Source organism: Galeopterus variegatus, unplaced genomic scaffold (genome assembly GCF_000696425.1).
Source record: "Galeopterus variegatus unplaced genomic scaffold, G_variegatus-3.0.2 Scaffold256, whole genome shotgun sequence".
NCBI classification, from domain to species: domain Eukaryota; kingdom Metazoa; phylum Chordata; class Mammalia; order Dermoptera; family Cynocephalidae; genus Galeopterus; species Galeopterus variegatus.
In genome coordinates, this window is record NW_007726367.1 from 556,243 (window position 1) to 577,526 (window position 21,284).

At 46.5% G+C, this 21,284-nt stretch overlaps 1 protein-coding gene across 3 annotated transcripts in view; it reads right to left on the reverse strand.

The window, feature by feature from the left end:
- KDM8 (lysine (K)-specific demethylase 8) overlaps positions 1–9,266 on the reverse strand; it is a 21,346-nt gene extending 12,080 nt beyond the window's left edge. Inside the window, exons 1-2 of one of the 3 annotated variants that reach the window (XM_008566619.1) lie at positions 9,184–9,266; positions 1,457–1,986 (exon numbers count right to left, since the gene is read on the reverse strand). In XM_008566619.1, the coding sequence (XP_008564841.1) occupies positions 1,457–1,954 (498 nt within the window). In that variant the 5' untranslated portion in view covers positions 1,955–1,986; positions 9,184–9,266. Of the gene's footprint in view, positions 1–1,456; positions 1,987–2,404; positions 2,470–4,031; positions 4,354–9,183 lie in introns of those variants that run through there. The other 2 variants (XM_008566621.1, XM_008566620.1) reach the window with 2 other exon arrangements.
- Between the last annotated feature and the right edge of the window lie 12,018 nt (positions 9,267–21,284).

The following is a 21,284-nucleotide window of genomic DNA, read 5'->3' on the forward strand; positions in this document are numbered from 1 at the left end:
CACCCCCCCCCCCCCCCCCCCAGAAGAAACTCTTCTTCAGCCCCCCCTAGAACATAAGCTCCGGGAGGGCAGGGGCAGGGGTGGGGCCATTCAGTGCCAGATGCTCAGCCCTGGCACATCTGGGCCATGGCTGGTGCTCAATAAAGATGCTGGGCAAACCCCATCTTACAGGCAAGGGAACCAGGAGGCACCGAGAGGCTGAGACAGTTGACAGTTGCCCGAGTCACAGACAGTGGGTAGCGGCATGGGAATGGGACCCCAGGCAGGTTAACTCCAGAGCCTGAGCTCTCGCCCCTTTGCTATGTACACTGCCCCACACCAAAAGGACCACCTTGGGCATTGGAGCCACCTCTGTATTCCCTTGGGATGGACTTGGTGGGGGGGATGGCGATCCCAGGATAGATCTGCAAGTCTATCCTGCCCTCAACCCACACTCCATGCCCTTGGCCCCACAGTACTTGGCAACACTAGGTATCATGTAAAACCTCAATCATTAATTTAACATCCAAAACGACCACCTCACTGTTTCTGCTATTTGCATCTTTTTCTCATTTTTTAACAAGAGGTGAGAGTGAACATTTTTCCATGTTTGTTTAATAGGTCTATTTCCTTCTTGTGAACAGCCTGCTCATGTTCCTGGTCCTCTACCTCCCGGAGCTCAAGTATTTTTTCCTATTGATTTGTGAAATTCCTTACATGGTAGAGATATTCACTCTCTGACAGATTTGCTGAGAATTTCTCTTCCCTGTTTGGAGTATTTCCTTTTGTTTTGGTTACATGCATGTGTGTTTAATGACATCCATTCTCATTTTTCTTACATAAAAATAATACTCACTGTAGGAAATTCCAAAAACACAGGAGAGCATTTAGAAAAATGCCAGAAACACCCATAATTCCACTACCCAGTATCCAGTACAGTCTCAGTCTTCTTTATCTGGGGGTTGGTACTCTAACTGCCATTTTACAGATGAGGAAACTGAGGCTCATAGGAGGTACCTGACCTGCCTGGAGGGTGTAGGTGAGGTCTGTGTGCTGACACTGGGATTTGAAGCCTCCCGAGGAAACCATGCTCTGTGCCTGGCAGACATATGCTCCTTGGCACAGGCACTGAAAGGCCAGTCACAACACATGCGGGGGCACAGGGGCAGGACAGACTGGTCCTGTGAACAGGAGTCAGCTACTTGTAGCATCTCATCCAAACTCAGCAGCACAGAGATGGAAAAGCCAGAAAGCTGAGTGACACTTCAACATGCCAACCAACAGGAAGCTGAAAGAAACAAGCTACTGCTGGCTGCAGCTCTTGGGCTGCTCCACTCCTCAAATCAATGGAGATGCTATTTTCAGCCAGAGAGGCTGTCTGCCATGAGGCCTCACACAGGGGAGAGCCGCCTCAATACTTCTAGAAAAGCAGGGCTGTTGGACTGTTAGTGCAGTCGGGACAATCTCACCCAGATACCTTTGTGCTGGGCTGCTCCTGGGCCGCACCTTGGGCAGGCCTTTTTCCAGAGAGGTGTGTCTGGAGGATAGCAGCGACTTTAATGAGGATGTCCCCAAGGATGGCCGCCCCCATCAGCAGGCCCAGGTCACACACCCTCAGGGCTGCAGCCAGGGTGGTGGGATCTCCAGGTGCCTTGCACAGACAGACGGCTTTTAGCAGGCAGCCAAAGGCGTAGACCCGTCGCCAGTCTTTGTCCACGTCCCGCCATGTCCCCGTGTTGAGCTTCTCCCAAGAGTAGTCCAGGATCATCTCGCTTGTCTGCAGACACTCATCCCTCCTGCCCTCATAGAAGAGCTCGGTGGCTTGCTGCAGCAACGTCACTACGCTCCTCTCTATGCTGTCGCTGAGGTCCAACTTCAGTTCTTCTTTACTGTGTGGCAGGAGTGCACTGAGGGTCTCCCAGAGAGCACCTGCTTCCGCAGGGGGGTCTCCAAGACAGCTGGTGCCTTCTGCCATCTGGCCCGCCACCAGCTCAGTCACTCAAGTGCCTGGGGGTAGGGGGGACAAGAGTTAGAGACCATGCAGATCCTTTGTGTCCTCCCACAGCTTCCCACATCTTATCTGTAACAGTGAGTTTTCAACAACAGTCTCTGCTAGGCACAAGCTCTGCGAGGGCAGGGGCCCCCACATCTGGGGTCACTGCTATATCTTCAGGGCCTGGCATAACACCTGGCACTCAGTGAGCACTGGATAAATGCTTGTTCAGAGAGGAATGTGGGTTGCCCTTGTCTGGAATGCCTCCAACAGCCTTCCTCTGCCTGGCAAACTCCTATTCAACCTTTAAGGCCCATCTTAAATGATCCCCTATGTAAAGCCTGCCAAGACTCTCTGACAGTGTTTTGTGTCCCCACAGCCCTCGAGCTTCTCTTAGAGCACTTGTCGCGTGTACTACAAATACCTGCTTACATGTGTCTCTCCAACGCTAGACTGTGAGCTCCTCCAGGGCAAGAACATGGCTCATTTCTCTACATTTCTCTAGATCCTAAAAGCAGAGTCTGGCTCATAGAAGGTACTCAATAAAGGTATTGAAGGAAAGACATTTTAACTTCTCAGGAAGAAACTTGGAAGTGCATAAAACCTATACAGAAAGGAAAAACATCACAGTTGGTGCTTTTGGTGGCATCAGCCTGGGCATCGTTTATGGATGGCAGCCTGTCATTAGGATAAGTACTAATATATGAATAAGCTCCACTGCTCACAAACAATTACAGTTCTCTATTTGTGCTGCTATGTTCTAGGTATTATCCTAACAGTTGTTCCATCCCCTATCTTATTTGACACAAAGAGATAGAGACCATCGTGCTTTTTGCAGATAATGCTCTATGCTAGGGGCCAGCAAACTTTTTCTGTAAAGGTCAGATATCAAATATTTTAGGCTTTGCAGATATCAAATATTTTAGGCATACAGTCACTGTTGCTACTACTTTGCCATTGTAGCATGAAAGCAGCCATGTACCATATGTAAACAAATGGGGGTGGCTGTGTTCCAATAAAACTTTATTTACAAAAGCAGATGGTGGGCCAGATGTAGTTTGCCAACCCCTGCTCTATGCTTTCTAAAATCCTTTGTCTTCTTTCTGGACACACAGTTAGACTGCATTTCCCAGTCTCACTTGCAATCAGATGTGATCACGCTGAGTTCCAGCTAATGTGAATGGCCATGATGTAGGCCACTTCCAGGCTGGCCCAGAAACACTTCCTACATGGTCCTCCACACACTTTCCCTACCCACTGGCTGCAAGTGAAGAACTCTGAGGCTCTAGGGGAGGAGAGCCACAGATGGAAGGAAACTTCTCCTCATTGGAGAAGAGCTGCCATCCAACGAGGAATATCCATGCTGAAATGCTTCATGGGCAAAAAATAAACTTGTATTGTGTATAGCCACTAAAATGTCAATGATGCTTGTTACAACAGTTAGCCTGCCCTAAGACAGCAACTTCTGTCTATTATTATTATTTCTAATAATGGCTCCCCAAAGATGTCCATATCCTAATCCCCAGAGCCCATGAATATGTTACCTAATGTGGCAAAAGGAACTTTGCAGACGTGATTAAGAACAAGGCTTGAGATGGGAAGATTATCCTGGATTATCTGCATGGGCCCAATTTAACACGAGTCCTTAAAAGAATCTTTCCCAGCTAAAGTCAGAGTCAGAAGGACATGTGATTGTGGAAGGGTGGCCAGAGCTATGCAGCACTGCAAGCTGGCTTTGAAGACAGAGGAAGGCAGTCACAAGCCAAGGAATGCAGGTGGCCTCTAGAGGCCCAAAATGGCAAGGAAACAGATTCTCCCCTAGAGCCTCCAGAAGGGAATGCGGCATTGTAGAGACCTTGATTTTAGCCCAGCAAGACCCGTGTCCAACTTCTAACATACAACCTGTAAGACAATAAATTTGCAACATTTTAAGCCACCAAGTTTGTGGTACTTTGTTTCAGCAGCAGTAAAAGAATACAACCTGTTTTTAATCAACAGAATAGGGCAAAGGTGCTGGGATGCCACGTCTGTGATTAGATGACATGAGCTTATAACTTACATCTTGTTAGCAGAACTTCCACTGCCTTCGCAGGTGGCACATAAGTGGCAATGCTAGAGACACCACACGGCAAAGACTTGAGGGTGGCCTAGAGCCATCACATAAGCGAGGGCTGGGGCCCTCAGTCCAGCAGCCCTCCAGGAACTCAATTCTGCCAGCAACTACGGGAGTTAAGATCCTTGTCCAGCTGAGCCTTCCGATGAGCGCGTAGCCCTGATCAACACATGATTGCAGCCTGGCAAGAGATCATGATGCAGGGGACCTAGTTAAGCCACACCCACACTCCTGGTCCATGGAAACTGAGTTAATACATGTGTGTTGTCTTAAGCCATGAAATTTATGATGATTTGTTATGCAGCAGTAGATGTAATAAATACACCTATCCAGACTTACCGGACACTCTGGGACTCAGTAACTCATAAAAGAAGAGGAGAACACACAACTTCCATTAGCTCTAATGTGTATGGAGAGCAGATAGGGAGGTAAAGACATCTACAGGACGCTAGAGATATGGTCCCTGAAGGGGTCTAGACATCCCCATCTCTCTCCTTGGGCTGCACTTCAGTTTATTCCACCCCCAGCTCAGGAATAACAATAACAGCAGGCAGAGGACAGAGAGTATTTCATGGATTACCTCATTTGACCCCCACAGTGAGCCCACAAAGCAGTTGACATACTTATAAAACATTTACTACAAGCCAGGAATGCTCTTGGCACTTTATACACCGCTTTGTTCTTACAGTGAACCTAAGAAAGGATGATCGCCCCCGTTTTACAGATAAGGAACCTGAAGCAGGGAAGTAAACCAACTTGCCCAAAGCAATTCAGCTAGTAAAGTGGTGCAGCGGAGTTTACACTCAGGCAGTCTGGCTCCAAAATCCACGACCTCATGGATGAAGGATCTGGGCCACACAGTCATACACCAGCAAGTCATGAAGCTGGGCACCTGGGTTACTTGATTCTTGAGAAAACTCTGCGAGGAAGAAATTATTATCCCCATTCCACAGATGGGAAAACCCTATGACTTCACACTTTCTCACTTGTTATTGGTTTTGAAGTACCCCTTCCTGGGCCTGTCCTAAAATAACAGTAATACTTTAGAGTTGTTCTCAGTTCTCAGCCTAGATCATGGTTTCTGAACCAACGCTTCCCCTCAAATTTTACTTGTTCCTCACAGTACTGTGAGGTGGACAGGGCTTTGACCATTTCCCCTACAATTTTCCCACCCTCCCACTTTGCTGATGTGGAAACTGAGGCCATAAAAAAATGAAATGACTTGCCCAAAGCCCTATGATTAATCATTTGTGCAGAAACAGGGCTTAACTTCCGGTCAATCTTGGTTTCCTTTCCTACGTGCCATGCCAATGCCACATGCTTTCTGTACATCATCTAACAACTTTTGCAATCCTACGATGTGAGATTTTACAGATGAATAAAGCGAGATTTGAGCAGTTAAGCAGTTTGTCCAAAACAGTATGTGGCAGTGTCTACCCAGAATACTCATGAGCTTCAGAACTGAGCACTGCATTAGATTTTTGGACCTTTCTATCTGCAGGGCCTACTTCAGATCCTGGTTCACAGTAGATATCCTTCCCTGTCCACTCAGTGGGTGATGGGACTCGGAGAGCCCCAGTGGCCTGGCCCCAACATGCCAGGATGGTTTCTATCTCTAGCCTCCTAGAAGGTTCATAAATGTCTTGTCTCATTAACAGCCTTCTTAGAGAGTTTCACAGTCCAACCTTCCAGCATGATCTTATCCACTACTCTGTACAATACAGCACGTGGGACCCATCAGCTGGCCTCTCTGGTGGCCTCATGGCTCATCCCTCAAGTGTCTTACATAAGAGTCTCATAAAGCAACATCAAGAAGCCTCATCTTGCATATCCAAAAGACCTCACAGGCCTCATATCCTGGCTTCTCAGAAAGGCTATGAAAAGGCCTCCCAGGAGACCATTTATGTGCCTCACTATAAAAATGGCTTCCACTGGGGACTATGTACCAGCTCTGTAAACTGGTCTCTTAGTGGTATTATAAAATAGTCTTCCAGAGGGTTTCAAATGGGCTATTAACCAGTCCCCTGGGATGCAGATTATGGACTTTGTAAGCTGGCATCCCAGGGTGATCTTATGAAATGGCCCCTCCTGAGGCTCATGTAGCCCTTGCAAAGCAAGCTTTTCAAGGTGGTTTCATGTGCGCTTTGTAAACCGTCCTCCCAAGGTGACCTAATGTTTGGTCTCATAAATGGCCTCCTAAAGTGGCCTATGTGCTATTTGCACATTGGCCTTGGACAGGACCTCATGTTGAAGATTATGTGAGACAGCTTTCTGGGAAAGAGAGCCTCAGTACAAAACAGTCTCCTCTTGGCCACATAAAATAAGCCTTTTTTTTTTTTTAAAATGCAGAGTTTCTCAGTGAATGGCCTTATAAAAAGGCCTTCACAGATACTTATATCGACACTTCATGAGTCTTCCAGAGTGGGAGCTTCAGGACAGCCCTATGTGTCTCGGTTTTCAAAATGGCTTTTCAGATTGTCTCTGTATGAGCCACTTGACATGGCTCCCCAAAGCCCTCATGATTGATCTTGAACATGAGCTTCCTAGAGGGCCTTATGTTGGCAGCATGAAGAAACTTTCCATGGTGAAGTGGCGTGCTGGCCCTATCAGTCTTACAGCCTGGTTCCACAGGCTCCCCAGAACCTCTCGCGATTTGGCCTTTTAAACAGTTGCCATATCAAACAGCCTTCGGGAGAGATGCCATATGCTGGGATATAAAACCAAAGTGGATTAGTGACCCATTTTAAAAACTCGAATCCTTATTGACTGGGGCTCATCTGTGGGCAGGTGAAATCAGATGTCTTAGTTTTATGAACCAATCTTCCATGGTTTCTTTAGTGCCAGGGAAGGGTTGTATTTGTTTTATCAATTGACCTTCCAGGGAGCAACCTCCTGTTGGCTCCTGTTAGCTGTGTGAAATGGCCTTACAGGATTAAGCCTCAGTGTGGCTGCATGGAACAGTCTATCAAACAATCTTCCAGAGGAGCTGGCCTCATGTGGGATATAAGAAGCAGGCTTCACATAACCAACCATTTGAGATGAACTGCCAGTGAAGGTCAGCTTCAGGCTACATGAAATTGCCTTTCTGAAAGGCCTTAGGTCCAGGCTTTACACATCAGCCTTCCAGCATTCCCACGTACTGGTCTGATAAAAAGGCTTGATAGTTATATCAAGCAGTTTTCCAGAAGGGACCAGCCTGAGTAAGCCCTGTGGCCTGGCTTTATTGATTAGCTTCCTGGAACTCCTCACTGAATTGCCTTTTACAAAAGGTTGTATCAAACAAATAGCCTTCCAGAAGAGGGAATCAAGTGTAACACGTGTGGAAGTCTTCAGTGTGGTATCACAGACTGGCCTTTGAACTGGCCTCCCAGAGCTCACGTAAAAGGGTTTACTGTGAGTTGTATCAACAGCTTTCCAATGGTCAGGTATAGGTGGGTTAACTATATAATTGTTTATCCAAACCAGAATGCTATCAATATTTATACATAGACAAGTAAAAAACTAGGGTTATTCCAGGCAAACTGACACATATGGTCACCCACACAGAGTGAAAAAGCCTGAGTGGCTTTGTATCTTGTATTTTGACCTTACAAGTTGTTCTCCCAGAGCTCAACAGGTATTGGCCTTAAAAGACCTCTTGTTGCTAATAGATGGCTTTTTTTTTTTTTTGAAGGGGCAGAGGATGTTAGTTACAGAAAAAGCCTAAGTGGTCTTGTGTCCTGGCTTTGTAAACTGGCCTTCCAGAGTGCCTCATGTATTGGCCTCGTGACATGAGACAACTTTCAGAGGGAAGGTGAGGTAGGGGTTGCATAAGACTTTCCCACTTGGACTTAGTAGTTCAGCCCCTAAAAGCTCATTACATATAGGATTGTCTGATGGTGTATAAAACTTCTTGGAAAAGGAGTCAGATAAAGGTTGTATGAGGTGACCCGTCACAACGATTTTTGTCTTGGCTTTATCAATCAGCCAAAGATGAGCCTTAAAAGGCTTCTTGTTGGTCACATGAAACACAAAGGAACCAAGTATGGGCTGTATAAAGGAGCCCTAAAGGGATCAGGCCCCGATTTCATAAATTCACAAACCAGAGTTCATTATGCAATCTGGCCTTTGGTTGGCTGCTAGTTAAAAGCCCAAGTGGGTTCCTGATGGTTATACAACACAGCTTTCCAGGAAGCCACTGTGCAGCCATTCCAAAATTCTTAAACTCTTTCTAAAAATCAGCCCCTTTAAAGCACCTCCCAGAATAGTCTTCACGTGGTCTGGGTGAAATGTGCTCTTAGAAAACGTCGCCGTGATTCTTAGATGGTCTCAGGTTGGCCAGACGAAACAGTCACCCTGAGAGCGCCATGATGGTCATGAGAAAGCCTTCCAAAGGGGGCTTCCAGGACACACCAGCCTCTACCTGGTTTTCCGGGAACAGGCTGCCTGGACAGTAATTTGTTCAATATTATTGGTGCAGTATTCCTCCGAAACTGTGCAAAAACATGACCTTTGTAAAACTTTCCGTACAGCTTCATTCAGAGGCACGAGGGTACCTCTGGCTCTCTAAGGGCCAGATGGTTTCAGGTTTGGGTCTCGGGCTGTGAGTGTGGCCCCTTTCCCTCCCTGCGCCTTCCCCGGGGCTTCATTTCTCAAGGCTCATAATCAGGACTGATGGCTCAAACGTTTCCAATCACCCTAGTTGCAGGCCCACGACAAAGGCCAAGAGGCCGGTCCCCAAGCACACCACGGAAAACAGAATATCGCGCAAGCGCACTAGCGTTGCACCGACGCGACACCAAAAAACGCCCAGGCGGAAAACAGAATGGCTCCGAACCGAACTCACGCATGCGCAAAGCGATTGCCCTAGGAGAGCACTAGGCACGCGCGGAGCCTTTCCCCTATCTGGCAGAGAGGGGGAGCCGCACTAAACTGGGTTCTCAGGGCGCATGCGCCCTCTAGAGTCACGGGTGGGGGGGCTTTGCAAGGGCGCACGCGCGGAGCCGTTCTCTTGCTTCGCCCCTCAGCATGACGCCTGCGCGTTCCTGCCCTCCAGGCCGATCCCTCTTTATTTCTACGAAGCTAGAGATCCCCGCGCTCTGGAGTTGTTCAAACTAACCTCTCCTACGTCTGGACGGTGTTGAGTCGCTCCGGGACTGGGGGCGACTTGCTCCGTTTGGTCCGAGCAGTCCGGCTCTCTCGTCCGAGCAGGCTGGCACTGGGAGCATCGATCACTCCCCACTCGTCTGATCCCGATGGAGCGTCTGGAGGAGCGCCGAGTGATCGATGCCGTGGCTCCGCCCCCAGGCTTAAAAGACCCGAGGACGGAGGCGACCGCGAAGGCTTGGGCTTTTTTTTCCGCTTTCTTGCTTCACGGGGGGTAACGTCGGCTCCTTATCTGCTACGATAGCAACATCGTACAGAGCAGTTTCACATCCACCATGTTATCTAAGCCCTACAGCTAGGATGATTCGATCTCCCCATTTTACAGACAGGTAAACTGAGGCCGAGTGAGATAAAGTGGCCACATACTTGTACTTTTGGAAAGTCACAGATCCAGAATGTGAAACCACAAACCAGTGCTGCATCCACGTCCTGTTCAGGAAAGCGTGGGTTTCAGTACTGGCAGCAGGCAAGTGGGCAGGGGACACCCTTCTGTCACCTCCGCCTTGGTGTGAGTGGTGTGGGGATCGCCCGGAGTTTTGTTTTTCGAGCACAGTTTCCCTGTGGTATCTGAGGACGCGGGTCTTCCACAGCATTGAACGGGGTAGTACAAAATTCTGCTTACACTGGGTTTGGAGTCTGAGTAGAAAAGGGAAGGAAATTCATTTACGGTCACCAGGGATGTGTCAGGCACTGTCTAGGCCCCTTAGACTCCGCAATCTCACTTAATCTTCTCAACAGTCCCGTGAGGTGGGGATTATTGTGTCTTATTTACAGGTGAGGAAACAGGCTTGCTCAAAGCCAGTTCAACAGATCAGTGGATTTTAGGTACTGCGCTATCACCAAAAAAAAAAAAAAGCACTTTAAAAGTATTAAAATCATAGCAACTATTATAACGATTACTCCCAGTTTAGGGAGAGAAGACGTGAAGCACAGAAAGGTCTCATAACCCACCAGGCTCACTAGAATGCAGGTGTTTGAGCCCGGCAGTCACGGGTCCAGAGACCACGTGCTTATTTGCCACAATAGGTTGTTTCTTTTGAGTGGTGACAGTTTTGATTTTACCTGTGCCCTGTGCTCCTGGAAAACAGGGTCAGTGAAGGTAAAAGGAATTTCACCCTTTTGTGTTCTGGAAAACAGCTTACTGTAAAGACCCACCTTTCCCCACAGGACTTAGGTAAGACTCATGGATACTCCCCATGTTTACCCAGGACAAGACACAGACCTCCAAATTCCCATTCTTTGTCCCATAAGTGACTAGCTGAATGGCTTTTCCCACTATCGACTGAAATGAAATGCTTGTTAACCAAACTTTGGTCAAGCTTCTCTCCTTCCTCCAGACCCCTGAACTTTGGCCCGCCCTCAGCCTGAGCCAGCAGAGCCTCTGGGGTAGGCCGGCTTCAGGGTAAACTAGTCTCTGATCTACTATCCCATTATGCCACCATTTCATCTCATTTCTTAGTTCTTTCTAGCCTTGTCTTCTCCTTCCTATAAAGGAAACGCTATTTTAGCTGAACCCTCTAGAGGCTTACAGACCTTTTGGTTACAGCTCTCTCTCTATTGCAGCAGTCTCCCTCCCCCGTATCAAAAGTCTCTCTTTACTATGCCTGAATCTGTTTTATTTGACAGTAGGTGGCAGTTACTATACAGAGACTGCAGTAGGGGGCGCAGTATGCCCCAAGTTGCCCAGACAGGCCCTACAGCAAGGGCCAGAGGAGTTTGAACCCAGGACCCCCTGATTCCAGAAGCCCGCTTCTGCAATGATAAGGATTGAGGTTCTGGCTGTTAACAGAGTATGGAGTGCTGTCAGCCAGGAAGAGAAAAATACCCCTTCTGCCAGCTTGTTTATGTCTTCAAAACTGTCTTGTTGAGATGAATTACAGGTGCAGATGAAATGTTTTGAAAGAAAAGAACCATGGTTTGCACCAGGGGGTTTCACTTCCTGTTGTCTCAGTGCCAACCCCCACACCCCACATTCCTGGCAGCCTTGAAGTGAGCCATTAAGCTGACAGACCCATCTGAGTGCTGCGAAAGGCTCTGAACAAGCAATAGGCATCGTTTATGCCCAATTTGTGATCTTTCTCCATTTGATCAGAAGCCTGTAATTTAAATACATCCAAGTGTGCCGGGAACATTTGTAGCTTAATTATCAAATTTATTTAAAATATACATATACAAACAAAACTCCAAATTTGAAAAACATTTAGCTTGGCCATGAAAGAGATGTTTAATTTACTCCAGTTGCTTAAAGATGGGTGTGAAAACCTCCCACATCCTGGCTCTTCCCCCGTGTGCTTTAGGGCTGGCCATTCACTTGTTCCACTTCTAAGGTGACCTTCACTGCCTCAGCAGGGAGCTAGTGAGCCTTAAATGACCATGTGTGAAGACTTGGAACAAAAGACTGGTATTGTGTGGGTTCCCCTGAGTTGCAAGTGAAAAGCCCCTGATGTGAAGTTAGGCAGCCTGGGATACGTGCTGTCTCTCTAAGGTCCTCAGTGTCTTTCTTCATGAGATGGCTGTGATTACCTACCTCCCAAGAAGGCAGTGAGGATTAGATACAACAGCTAAACACCTCAAGCTCCTGTCTGTCCCAGAATCCATTCATTCCATCCCCCATTCACCTGCTGGTAATGGCAGAGGTTGTCCCTGCTGTTATGTGTGCAAGGACCCAGGGGCAGCGTGGAAACTCATTTTTTTGTTTCGTTTTTTGGCAGCTGGCTGGTATGGGGATCCAAACCTGTGAGCTTGGTGTTAGAAGGCTGCGCTCTAACCAACTGAGCCAACCAGCCAGCCCTATAAGGAACCTCTTAAAATGCAGGTTCTTGGACACCTCCTCTGGAGATTGCCATTCAGTAGTTCTGGAGTCAGGCCCAGGATTCTGCATTTTCACTAGCTTTCCAGAAAACTCAGAGGTAGATGACAACCACATGTTGAGAAACACAGCCATGGGGCTTACAGACATCTGGAGAGGTGGGGTTAGAGGTGGTAGAAGGTTCTGGCAGCTGCATAAAGCTGGGGGTCAGGCCCTGAGCCTCATAGCTGGGGCTGGGTCCTCTGTGCTGCTTGTTGCAAGACCTATGTCAGTACTTCTCTTGTGTTGTTACACAGAGCAGTTACCCAGCCATGGCCAGCCCAGAGCTCCTGGTCAAGACAGGCTCAGACATTAGCTCCCTGAGAGATAAACGCTACTGCCTTCTCTCCCCCAGTGCACCCCAGGAGCTATTCTTCTAAGCCCTTGAAAGACAAAGGGTGTTATTTGATTCCTTCCTCCCCATAATAGGACCTGCCACTCCCTACTCATTCATTCAACAGGTATTTGTCAAGCACTGTGCTTGTGTGCTTGGTCATTATTAAATGACCAATAAGGTGGATGTTTTCATTTTTCTCACTCGTTGATTCATTTGTGCTGCAGTTACCGAGCGTGTGTTCCTTGCCGGGCATTGGCCTGAGTGCTTGTATCAGTTTTCTATTACCATAAGAAGCACATCACTTCTCTTGGTTAAATCAAGTACATTCTATTGGCCAAAACAAATCACAAGGCTAGTGAGACTCCAGGGGTAAGGACCGAATCCACTGCTTGATGGGAGGGACGCTCAGTCACATTGCAAGAGGCTTGGATATAGGGAGGGTGAGGAATTACAGCAAGTTTTGGTGTGATTGCAGAAAACAGACAGATACCTACCCATGTTCTGGTGCTGGGAAACAGAAAATTAAAAAGTTATAATTATATATATTATAAATGAAGCAGGGGAGGCAGAACAATGGTGCCAGGTGGGGGCTACTGTATACACAGGATGCTCCAAACTCTCTGATAAGTGACACGGGAGCAGTGACCTGAAGGAAGTGAGACTGAATCACGTGGTCATCTGCAGGAAGAGAGTTCCAGGCAGAGGGAACAGCAAGTGTGCTGGGCTTTTAAAGGTACAGCACAGAAGCTGCTGGGGTCGGAGTGGGGGAGGGAAGTAGGAGCAGACAAGGGCAAAAAATAACTGGGGGCTAAATCATGGAGAGCTTTGCCGGCCTTTGTTAGGAGTTAGGCTTCTATTGTGGGTGAAATGGGGAGTCCTTGGAGAGTTTTGGGCAGAAAAGGGATGTGATCTGAGTTAGGAATTAGGAGCTCACAGTCTAGAGGGGAAGCCAGAACAGAGTGTTTATTACAGGAGTAATAAATAGCAATAAGTATGAGGGGTGTCATGGTGGATGATGTAGAGAACACAAGCACATGTCACAGGTTCTGATCAAAGATGAGGAGGGGCATGGCAGTTTTGAAACTTGGCCACAAACTGACAATTCCGTGTTCCTCTTCTCGAGTCTGGGAGGCTTGTGACGCTTGGACCAAAGGAATATGGCAGAAATGGCACAGTGGGACATCTGAAGCTCGGTTACAGAAAGCAGTGAGCTTCTGTTTTGTTTGCTGGAGCACTCAGGAGCCTGGAGCTGCCACCTAAGAACTCTGACCACCCCAGGCCTTCAGAAGATCCCAGCTCCCATTCATATGCAACCTCCCAGCTGAGCCCTTGACATCATGGAGCAGAGACAAGCTGTTTCTGCCATGCCATTTCCAAACCCACAGAGTCTACAAGCATGAGATAATGGTTATGGTATGCTACTAAGTTTTAGGATAGCACAGCAACAAGTAACTGGAAAGGGGGTAATTCAGATACCTTGCCACAGGGAGGGGATTGGTCCAGGCAGAGGAAATAGCCCATCTGCAGAGGAGGAAGCAGGAGAGACTATGGTGTGACTTGAAGCAAAGTTCCCCAAAATGTGGGTGCTCCTGCCCATGGTACACGGGGGCCTGTGGGAGGCATCTTCCTCCATGTGGAGGGAAAACTGGGAGGCTGCTGTCATCTACTCATTCCATCAGGAATTTCACCCAAGTTTGTGCATGTGCAGGCAATGACGACTGTGTCACAACTGCCGCCTGGTCTACAGCAATTGCATGATGGTATTGTCTGCAGATGCACCCCAATTTGATGTTAAGATGTGAAAAAAAATGCCTCTTAGAATAAAAAGGCGTAACAAGTCATATTAGGGGTTGGCAGAAGATGGCAAAAGTTGTAAAGAAAGTTTGTGAATGGGAGAAGCTTGGGAAAAATTCAGAGATGCATGGTGTGGGAGTGGGCATGTGGCAAAGGTCCGGGAGATGGCGAGGGAGGCTTGTGGTCATCCCTGCAGACTGCCCCTCAGGCATAACCGGGTTGGGCTGCCCCCAGGCCCAGCCCTGTGCTTTTCATATCTCCAGTGCACACCAGGATCCTGAAAACCTGCAGGGGCCTGGGGTTTTGGAGTCTCTACTGCTCTTTCTCTGGGAATTTCAGTCCAGACTGAGAGCAGGGGAGGGAGGAAGCTCGAAGCTCTGCGCTGTCTTGATGGGGAGCAGCCTGGCCTCTGCTTCTCACAGAGCATTCCCATCCCCTCCTCACTGGATGCTACTGCAGAGACATCTCAGCCTGGCTGCCTCTTTGCCCTGTGTTGCCAGCTGCACGAGGTTTCTGGGAGCTGTGCCCAACCTGCTGTGTTGATACCTTTGACAATGCAGTAGAAGGAAGGATGGAATGGTATGTCCTGTCCTCATCCTGTGACCACCATGAGAGGCCGTCATCAGTGAGAGGGGCGGATAGGGACAAAGAGCTTAGCTGATTTTCCATGGGGACTGGAAGGGGCCTTTAACATCATAATCACTATCATTATGATTATGATGATGATGGTTTTCTGCAGTAGAAATAGTTGCCATTTCTTGAACATTTCCCAAGAGCTGGGTGTTTTAAATACAATGTCTAATTTTATCTTTGGGTGGTCCTAGAGATATGGGTAGTAACAAGTCCATTTTAAAGATGAGAGCACTGAAGCACAGGCAGTAACCTGCCCAAGGCCACACAGATAATAAGACATGGGAAAAGATACGGCCCCTGATATGTGTGATTTCAAAGCTGGTGCTCTTCAGAACTCTTGCGTTGACATGCTCTCATGCCCTAACGATGCCTGAAAAAAACTTAGAGCCTCGTGTTCTGTAGGAATTGGACCAAAGCTAAGGCCCCTCAGAAGGTTTTTATCTAAGGATGGAACCGGAGAAGCTTAGGGTCAAAGTGATCAATGATGCCTATCAGTGGAATTCCACAAACATTTCCCCAAGTCCTACTGTGTGCCAGGCACTGTTTAGACACTGGTGGGGATGTAGAGAAGCTACAGACAAAAAGGCACATTTTAGGCCCTCTGGGAGTTTACCATTAATTGGCAGAATAAAAACAAAGACATAAACCCTAGTACGTGTTATCATCACTGAATAGTGTTAGGAATCTTTTGGTTATAAATTATGGAAATCCAACCCAAATTATCATAAGCAAGGAAGCAGACATTTATCAAATCATGTGACAGAAAATCCCAGGGATTGGTCTGGCTTCAGGCAAGGCTGGATCTAGGTGCTCAGGTGATGTTGTCACATCTCAGCCACTTTTGCATCATCTCTTGGACTCTTTTCCTCTGAACTGACTTTATTCCCAGATAGACTCTCTTCTGATGGTGGTCCCTGGAAGCTCCATGTTAGCAACCCAAGGAGAAATAGAGCACCTATTTCCCAAGAGTTGTAGCTAAAGTCCCTGAGAAGACAGCCACGGGCTTGGCATAAGTCACACGTATGTGCTTGAGCCGTTTGCTGTGTATGGTGTTTGTAATGCTGTGACTGGCCAAGACTGGGTATGTGTCCATCCTTAACTGAAAGTGGAGGTTGGGTAGTTCTGCTCACAAGAACTGGGGTGTTGCTACCAGAAGATGGGGAATGGCTGCTGGGTGGGCAGAACCCACACTCCCATACCACAAGCCTCAGAGGCAGAAAGGGTGTGGAGCTCATCTTACACAGTATCCTCATTTTATACATGGGATAACTGGGAAGATCTTTCAAATCCCACCTCTGCCACTTGGCAGACCCTGAGCAATCTCTTCACTTTTCTGTGCCTCAGTTTCCTCATCTCTAAAATGGTCATAATAATGACATCATAGGGTTAATTGGGAGGATTAATTCTGATAAATATTGTAACACATTTAGAACCGTGTAATATATGAGGTCCTCAATAAATGCCTGATCTCTCCACTCTTTTCATATCCTCAAGATCCCGAGTCATTTGCTCTTTTTTAAATGTTTCTAAAATACTATGTTCATCGCTTTGCTCGAATCCAGTATTGTTATCGCTTGTTCTCACGCTCATGGAGCTCAGTTTCTTCCACTGGAAGTTCTTCAAGATCAGGGGCCACATCCTGTGACTCTCTGTGTTGCCTAGCAGAGGTTAATGCATAGGTGTAGAAGAAATCAATCAATCATCAATCACTGATTTTGCTGTCCGGTTGTTCCATTTATCGGATGCTATGTAACAAACCAGCACAACATCTAGTGACTTAAAACAACATTAATTTTGAGCAATAATTTGAGTAGGGCTTAGTGGAGACGGCTTGTTTATGTTCCACTTGGTGTCAGCTGGGGCAGCTGGAAACAAACCCAGGCACTGAACGCATCCTCACACACATAGGCCCCCTCACACACATGTCTGGCAGCTGGGCCGGGAAGACTCAACCATCTGGGAGCTGGAATATGGAGTAGCTGGGGCTCCTTGGGCCTCTCTCTCTCTCTCTCTCTCTGTCTCTGTGTCTGTCTCTGTCTGTCTGTCTGTCTGTCTGTCTCTCTCTCTGTGGAGTATCCCCCGGAATCTCTCCAATAGGATGGCTTCAGGGAGCTAGACTTCTACATGTCAACTCAGGGCACTCAAGGTTTATGCCCCAAGAAAGAGAGTACCAGGCAGAAGCCATATGACTTTTTTAAAAATTAAAAAATTAATTTTAGAATAGCTTTAGATTTATAGAAAAATTGCAAAGATACAGAGAGTTCCCATATACCCCATACTTCGTTTCTGTGTTATTAATATCTTTTGTAATATTGGAAAGCTGTCTCAACGAATGAACCAATATTGATACATTTTTATAACTAAAGCCCACACTTTGTTCAGATTTCCTTAGTTTTTACCTAATGTCCTTTTTCTGTTCCAGGATCCCATCCCATTCACCCTGGATGTAAATGTAACCCCATTACATTTAGTTGTCATGTCTCTTTAGACTTCTCTAAGCTGTGACAGTTTCTCATGCTTTCCTTGTTTTTCATGACCTTAACGATTTTGAGTACTAGTGAGGTATTTTGTAGAATGTGCCTCGTTTGGGACTTTTCTTATGTTTTCCTCATGATGAGGCTGGGGTTATGGGATTTTGGGTGAAGTGCCCTTCTTATCACATCATATCAAGGACACATACTATCAACATGACTTATCTCCGTTGATGTTAATCTTGATTGCTTGGCAGAGGTAATGTCTGTTGGGTTTCTCCACTATAAAATCACTCTTTGTCCCCTTTTCCATACCATACTCTTTGGTAGGAAGTCACTATGGGCAACCACACTTGAGGAGTAGGAAATCACGCTCCACCTCCACAAGGGTGGAGTATCTAACAAATTGTTTGGAATTCTTCTGCATGACGATTTCTCTGTTCTCCCCTATTTATTTATGCAGTCATTTATTAATATCAGTATTGACTCATGGTTATTTATTTCACACTTTGAGTTATAATCTAATACTATTCTATTCTGTTGCTTGAATCTTTCCAGCATTGGCCATTGGGAGGTCTTTTGGGTTGGTTCCTGGCTGTGTGTGCCGGAGCACTTGTTTACTTTTTGGAGCTATAAGATGTTCCAGGCTCATCATGTATATTTCTTGCATCAGTCCTAGAATCAGTCATTTCTCCAAGAAGCCTGGTTCCTTTTACTGAAGAATGGTATTAGAAACCAAGATCTGGGTGCCAGATGTGCTCGTTGCTGCTGGGGTAAATGACCTTTTAAAACACAGCCTTCGAAGTCATGGAGTTCTCTTCTGTCATAATCACAGGCCCACTCAGAAAGAATCAAGGCGAGAGAACACAGACCACCTCTCCACCTCTTGGTAAAGGTCTTTGTCACATTGTAAGAGCTTGTGCAATGGGATATGTTGTTGTCATCATCTTTGGAAAATGCCTTCAGTCGTGCCAGAGATGTCGTTGCCCACTCAAGGATTCGTGTTTTACTTAACACATCTTTCATCCCTGTCTGGTTTCTGTATTGCTTCAGGGACACTCTTTCCATGGTTTGGTATTTCCTGAAGATGGTTTTAGTTGATACAAGAACCAACATTAAATAACATGGAGTCACATGGTGAGAAAGTCATTTCCTTTTCAATTCTCTCCTAATCCTTTCATTGGAGTCAAGGAGTAAGTCTCAGCTTGATGCTATAAATGTCTTTAACAGGGTTATAACACTTGCTAATTTCTTTTTTAGTGTTCTGGCTGAAAGCATTCTTACAGCACAGCATTCGAGGTAGAATTTAATCCTATTGTTTTATTTGCTCTTGCAGCCACCCTCTGCAGCAGAGACATTTGCTGCTTCCCCATATACATGTGCACCACTACGTCCCCTGGTCCCCTTGCAGTTAGGCAGGGCCATGTGACTATTCTTGGCCAGTGGGCTCTGGGTGAAAGATTTAAAACCCAGTCAGCCGTCCTCCAGCTTTCTCATCTCCTGTTCAGTGACCAAGGAGGCCACATGCTCTAAGATGACATTGCTGCTCTCTACCCAAGTCTCTGACAGACTGAGAGAGCAGAGCCCACACTGGATATGCAATGTTTGTTGTGTTAAACCTTTGAACACTTGGGATTAGTTGTTATGGCTGCATTGCCTAACCTCTCCTGACTGATACGTCTTCTAAATAGAGCAGATGATACTGGATTTTCGTGTACATAATGATGCAAAATTTACCAAAAAAGAAAAAAAAGTGAGTTGATTCAAAGAAAAATATCATAAATATTTGCTAGAAAAATGCATAATTTGCTAGGTGATACTCAGGGATGGTGAAAATCCTGAGGGCAAGGACCCTAATGACCAACATTTGGGAAAATACCACCACCATGTTCTCATCTCACTGTCTGCGTGGGAACTCTGGCCTTTACTGGAAATGGCCAGAAATAAATCTCTGTTAAGGCCCATTTGTTCACTGTACATCCTATGGCTTAAACAACAATCACCAAAATCTCTTCATTAAAGCTTATTAGTCAGAGATTATATTACATTAAAAGTTCTCAATTTTCTATTTGATTTTAGAGCCAAATAGCTTGCCTTTGCCTATAGTGGTCCCCAGACAATAATCAAGGGTATAAACCTGGTGAGAAGGAATCTTTCAAGTCTTTCTGTTCATGGGGTGCTGTTTAAAGCAGAAGCAAACGACAAGTGATTCAAAATGAAAGACCACCCAAACGCCGCAGCCAAGAGCGGAAGAATGGAGTGTCGTCCCCCAAAAAATGCACCCAAAGCCAGGCATGTGCTGGTGAACGAGTAATTGGGTCTTGGCATGGTGATTTGCATGTTGGAAACTACTAAAATATTCATGCACTTGACTGTGTCTCTTCCAATTAGATTTAATAAATGCAGATTTGGGTGGCCATATGTTTTATTTTGATGTAATGGTTTTAACCTTTATGGAGTGTGAGTACGTGCGTGTGTGCATGTGTGTGTGTGTGTAGCTTCCCAGTTCTCTAAGGGTGGCCTGATTAGAGGTAATTTGGCATTTTAAGATGCAATGTGGTTATCTTATTATTAGAGACTCATCCTTGGGATTCAAATTAATAGTATTAGCTTTCTAGTTTGAATTCTACTGCTTCCATTTATTCCTCCCACCCCTCCCCTTCCCTTCTCTCTCCCTCCTCTGTCTCTTGAGCAAGTGAATTAATCTCTCTAAGCCTCAGTTTCCTCATCTGCAAAATAGGGATAACAGTACCTACCTCATGAGAATTTTTGTGAGAAGTAAAGAAGATAGGGCATATGAGGCATGTAGCACAAAGTTTGGCACATAACACATGTTTAGGAAAGGAAAGCTGTTGTTATCATCAGCCATGTGTCTTTCAGCAGGTTACTTCACCTTTCAGTTTCTCCATCTGAAGAATGGGCTCATGCCATTCCTTTCACCAGCTGAAAGAAATGTGATGTCGGAAGGAGATAATTAGATACTATCTTTGCTACGAGCTCAGTGGATAAATAAATAATGAATGAACGAATGAATTCTGGAACTAATTGTGTGTGTGAGTAGAATCCCTGCAGTAACAAATTGCCCCCACATTTCAGTGGCCTGACATATTAAATTTATTTTTCTCTCCCATCATATCCCGACATAGATGCATGGGAGACTCTGCTCCATGCGGTCATTCAGGGACCTATGATTTTTCCACCTGAGGCTCCACCCCCTGTAGGGGCCTCAAAGTCCTCCTTCTTCTGCCTATGGATGGGGAAAGATCATGGCAGACCACCTGTGGGAGGTTTTATGGGCCAGGCCTGGCAATGGTCACTTTTGTTCCCATTCCATTGGCCTCTTGGTACATTCCTGACCATGAGGAAGGCTGGGAGATGTGGTCTAGCTGTGTGCCCAGGACAGCAAGTAGCAGAAGCAGCAGTTTGCCTTGGAGTTAGGTTTCTAACCCTAACCCGAACTCCTTCTGAGACTCCCGAAAGGATAATGAATGAGCATGAGTGACTTGATGTCAAAAACAGGTTGAAGAGGTGGGGGAAGGTTGGAAGAAGAAGAAAGGTGAGAAGCAGGTGCCCAGCAGAGAGGGAGCCTTGCCTCTTTCCTGTGGCTCTGGGGTCCTAGATGTTGGAGCCACAGAGTGGGTTCCTATCCCTTCTTCCCTCCCTCTGTCCTTGTCCATTTGCTCCTTTGGAATCTATTAGCGAGCTCTGCCATCGTTTTTTTTTTTTTGATTTGATTAAAATGCCACTGAGACACGTGCTCTGCAGTATGCCACTTCAGTCCTAAGTGGGGCATTTTTGCTAGATGGATCGATTTTTTTAAATGACAGCATCTGTTTGCTTGTACACATTTATTTATAATTCTTCCCTTGGCAATTAGAGTGGGGGAATTGGTGAGCGGTAACCAGCTGTTTGAATTAGCAGGGAAGGGAGGCGGTGATTTGATCTGTGAAGGAGCACCAAAGCCCCGGCCA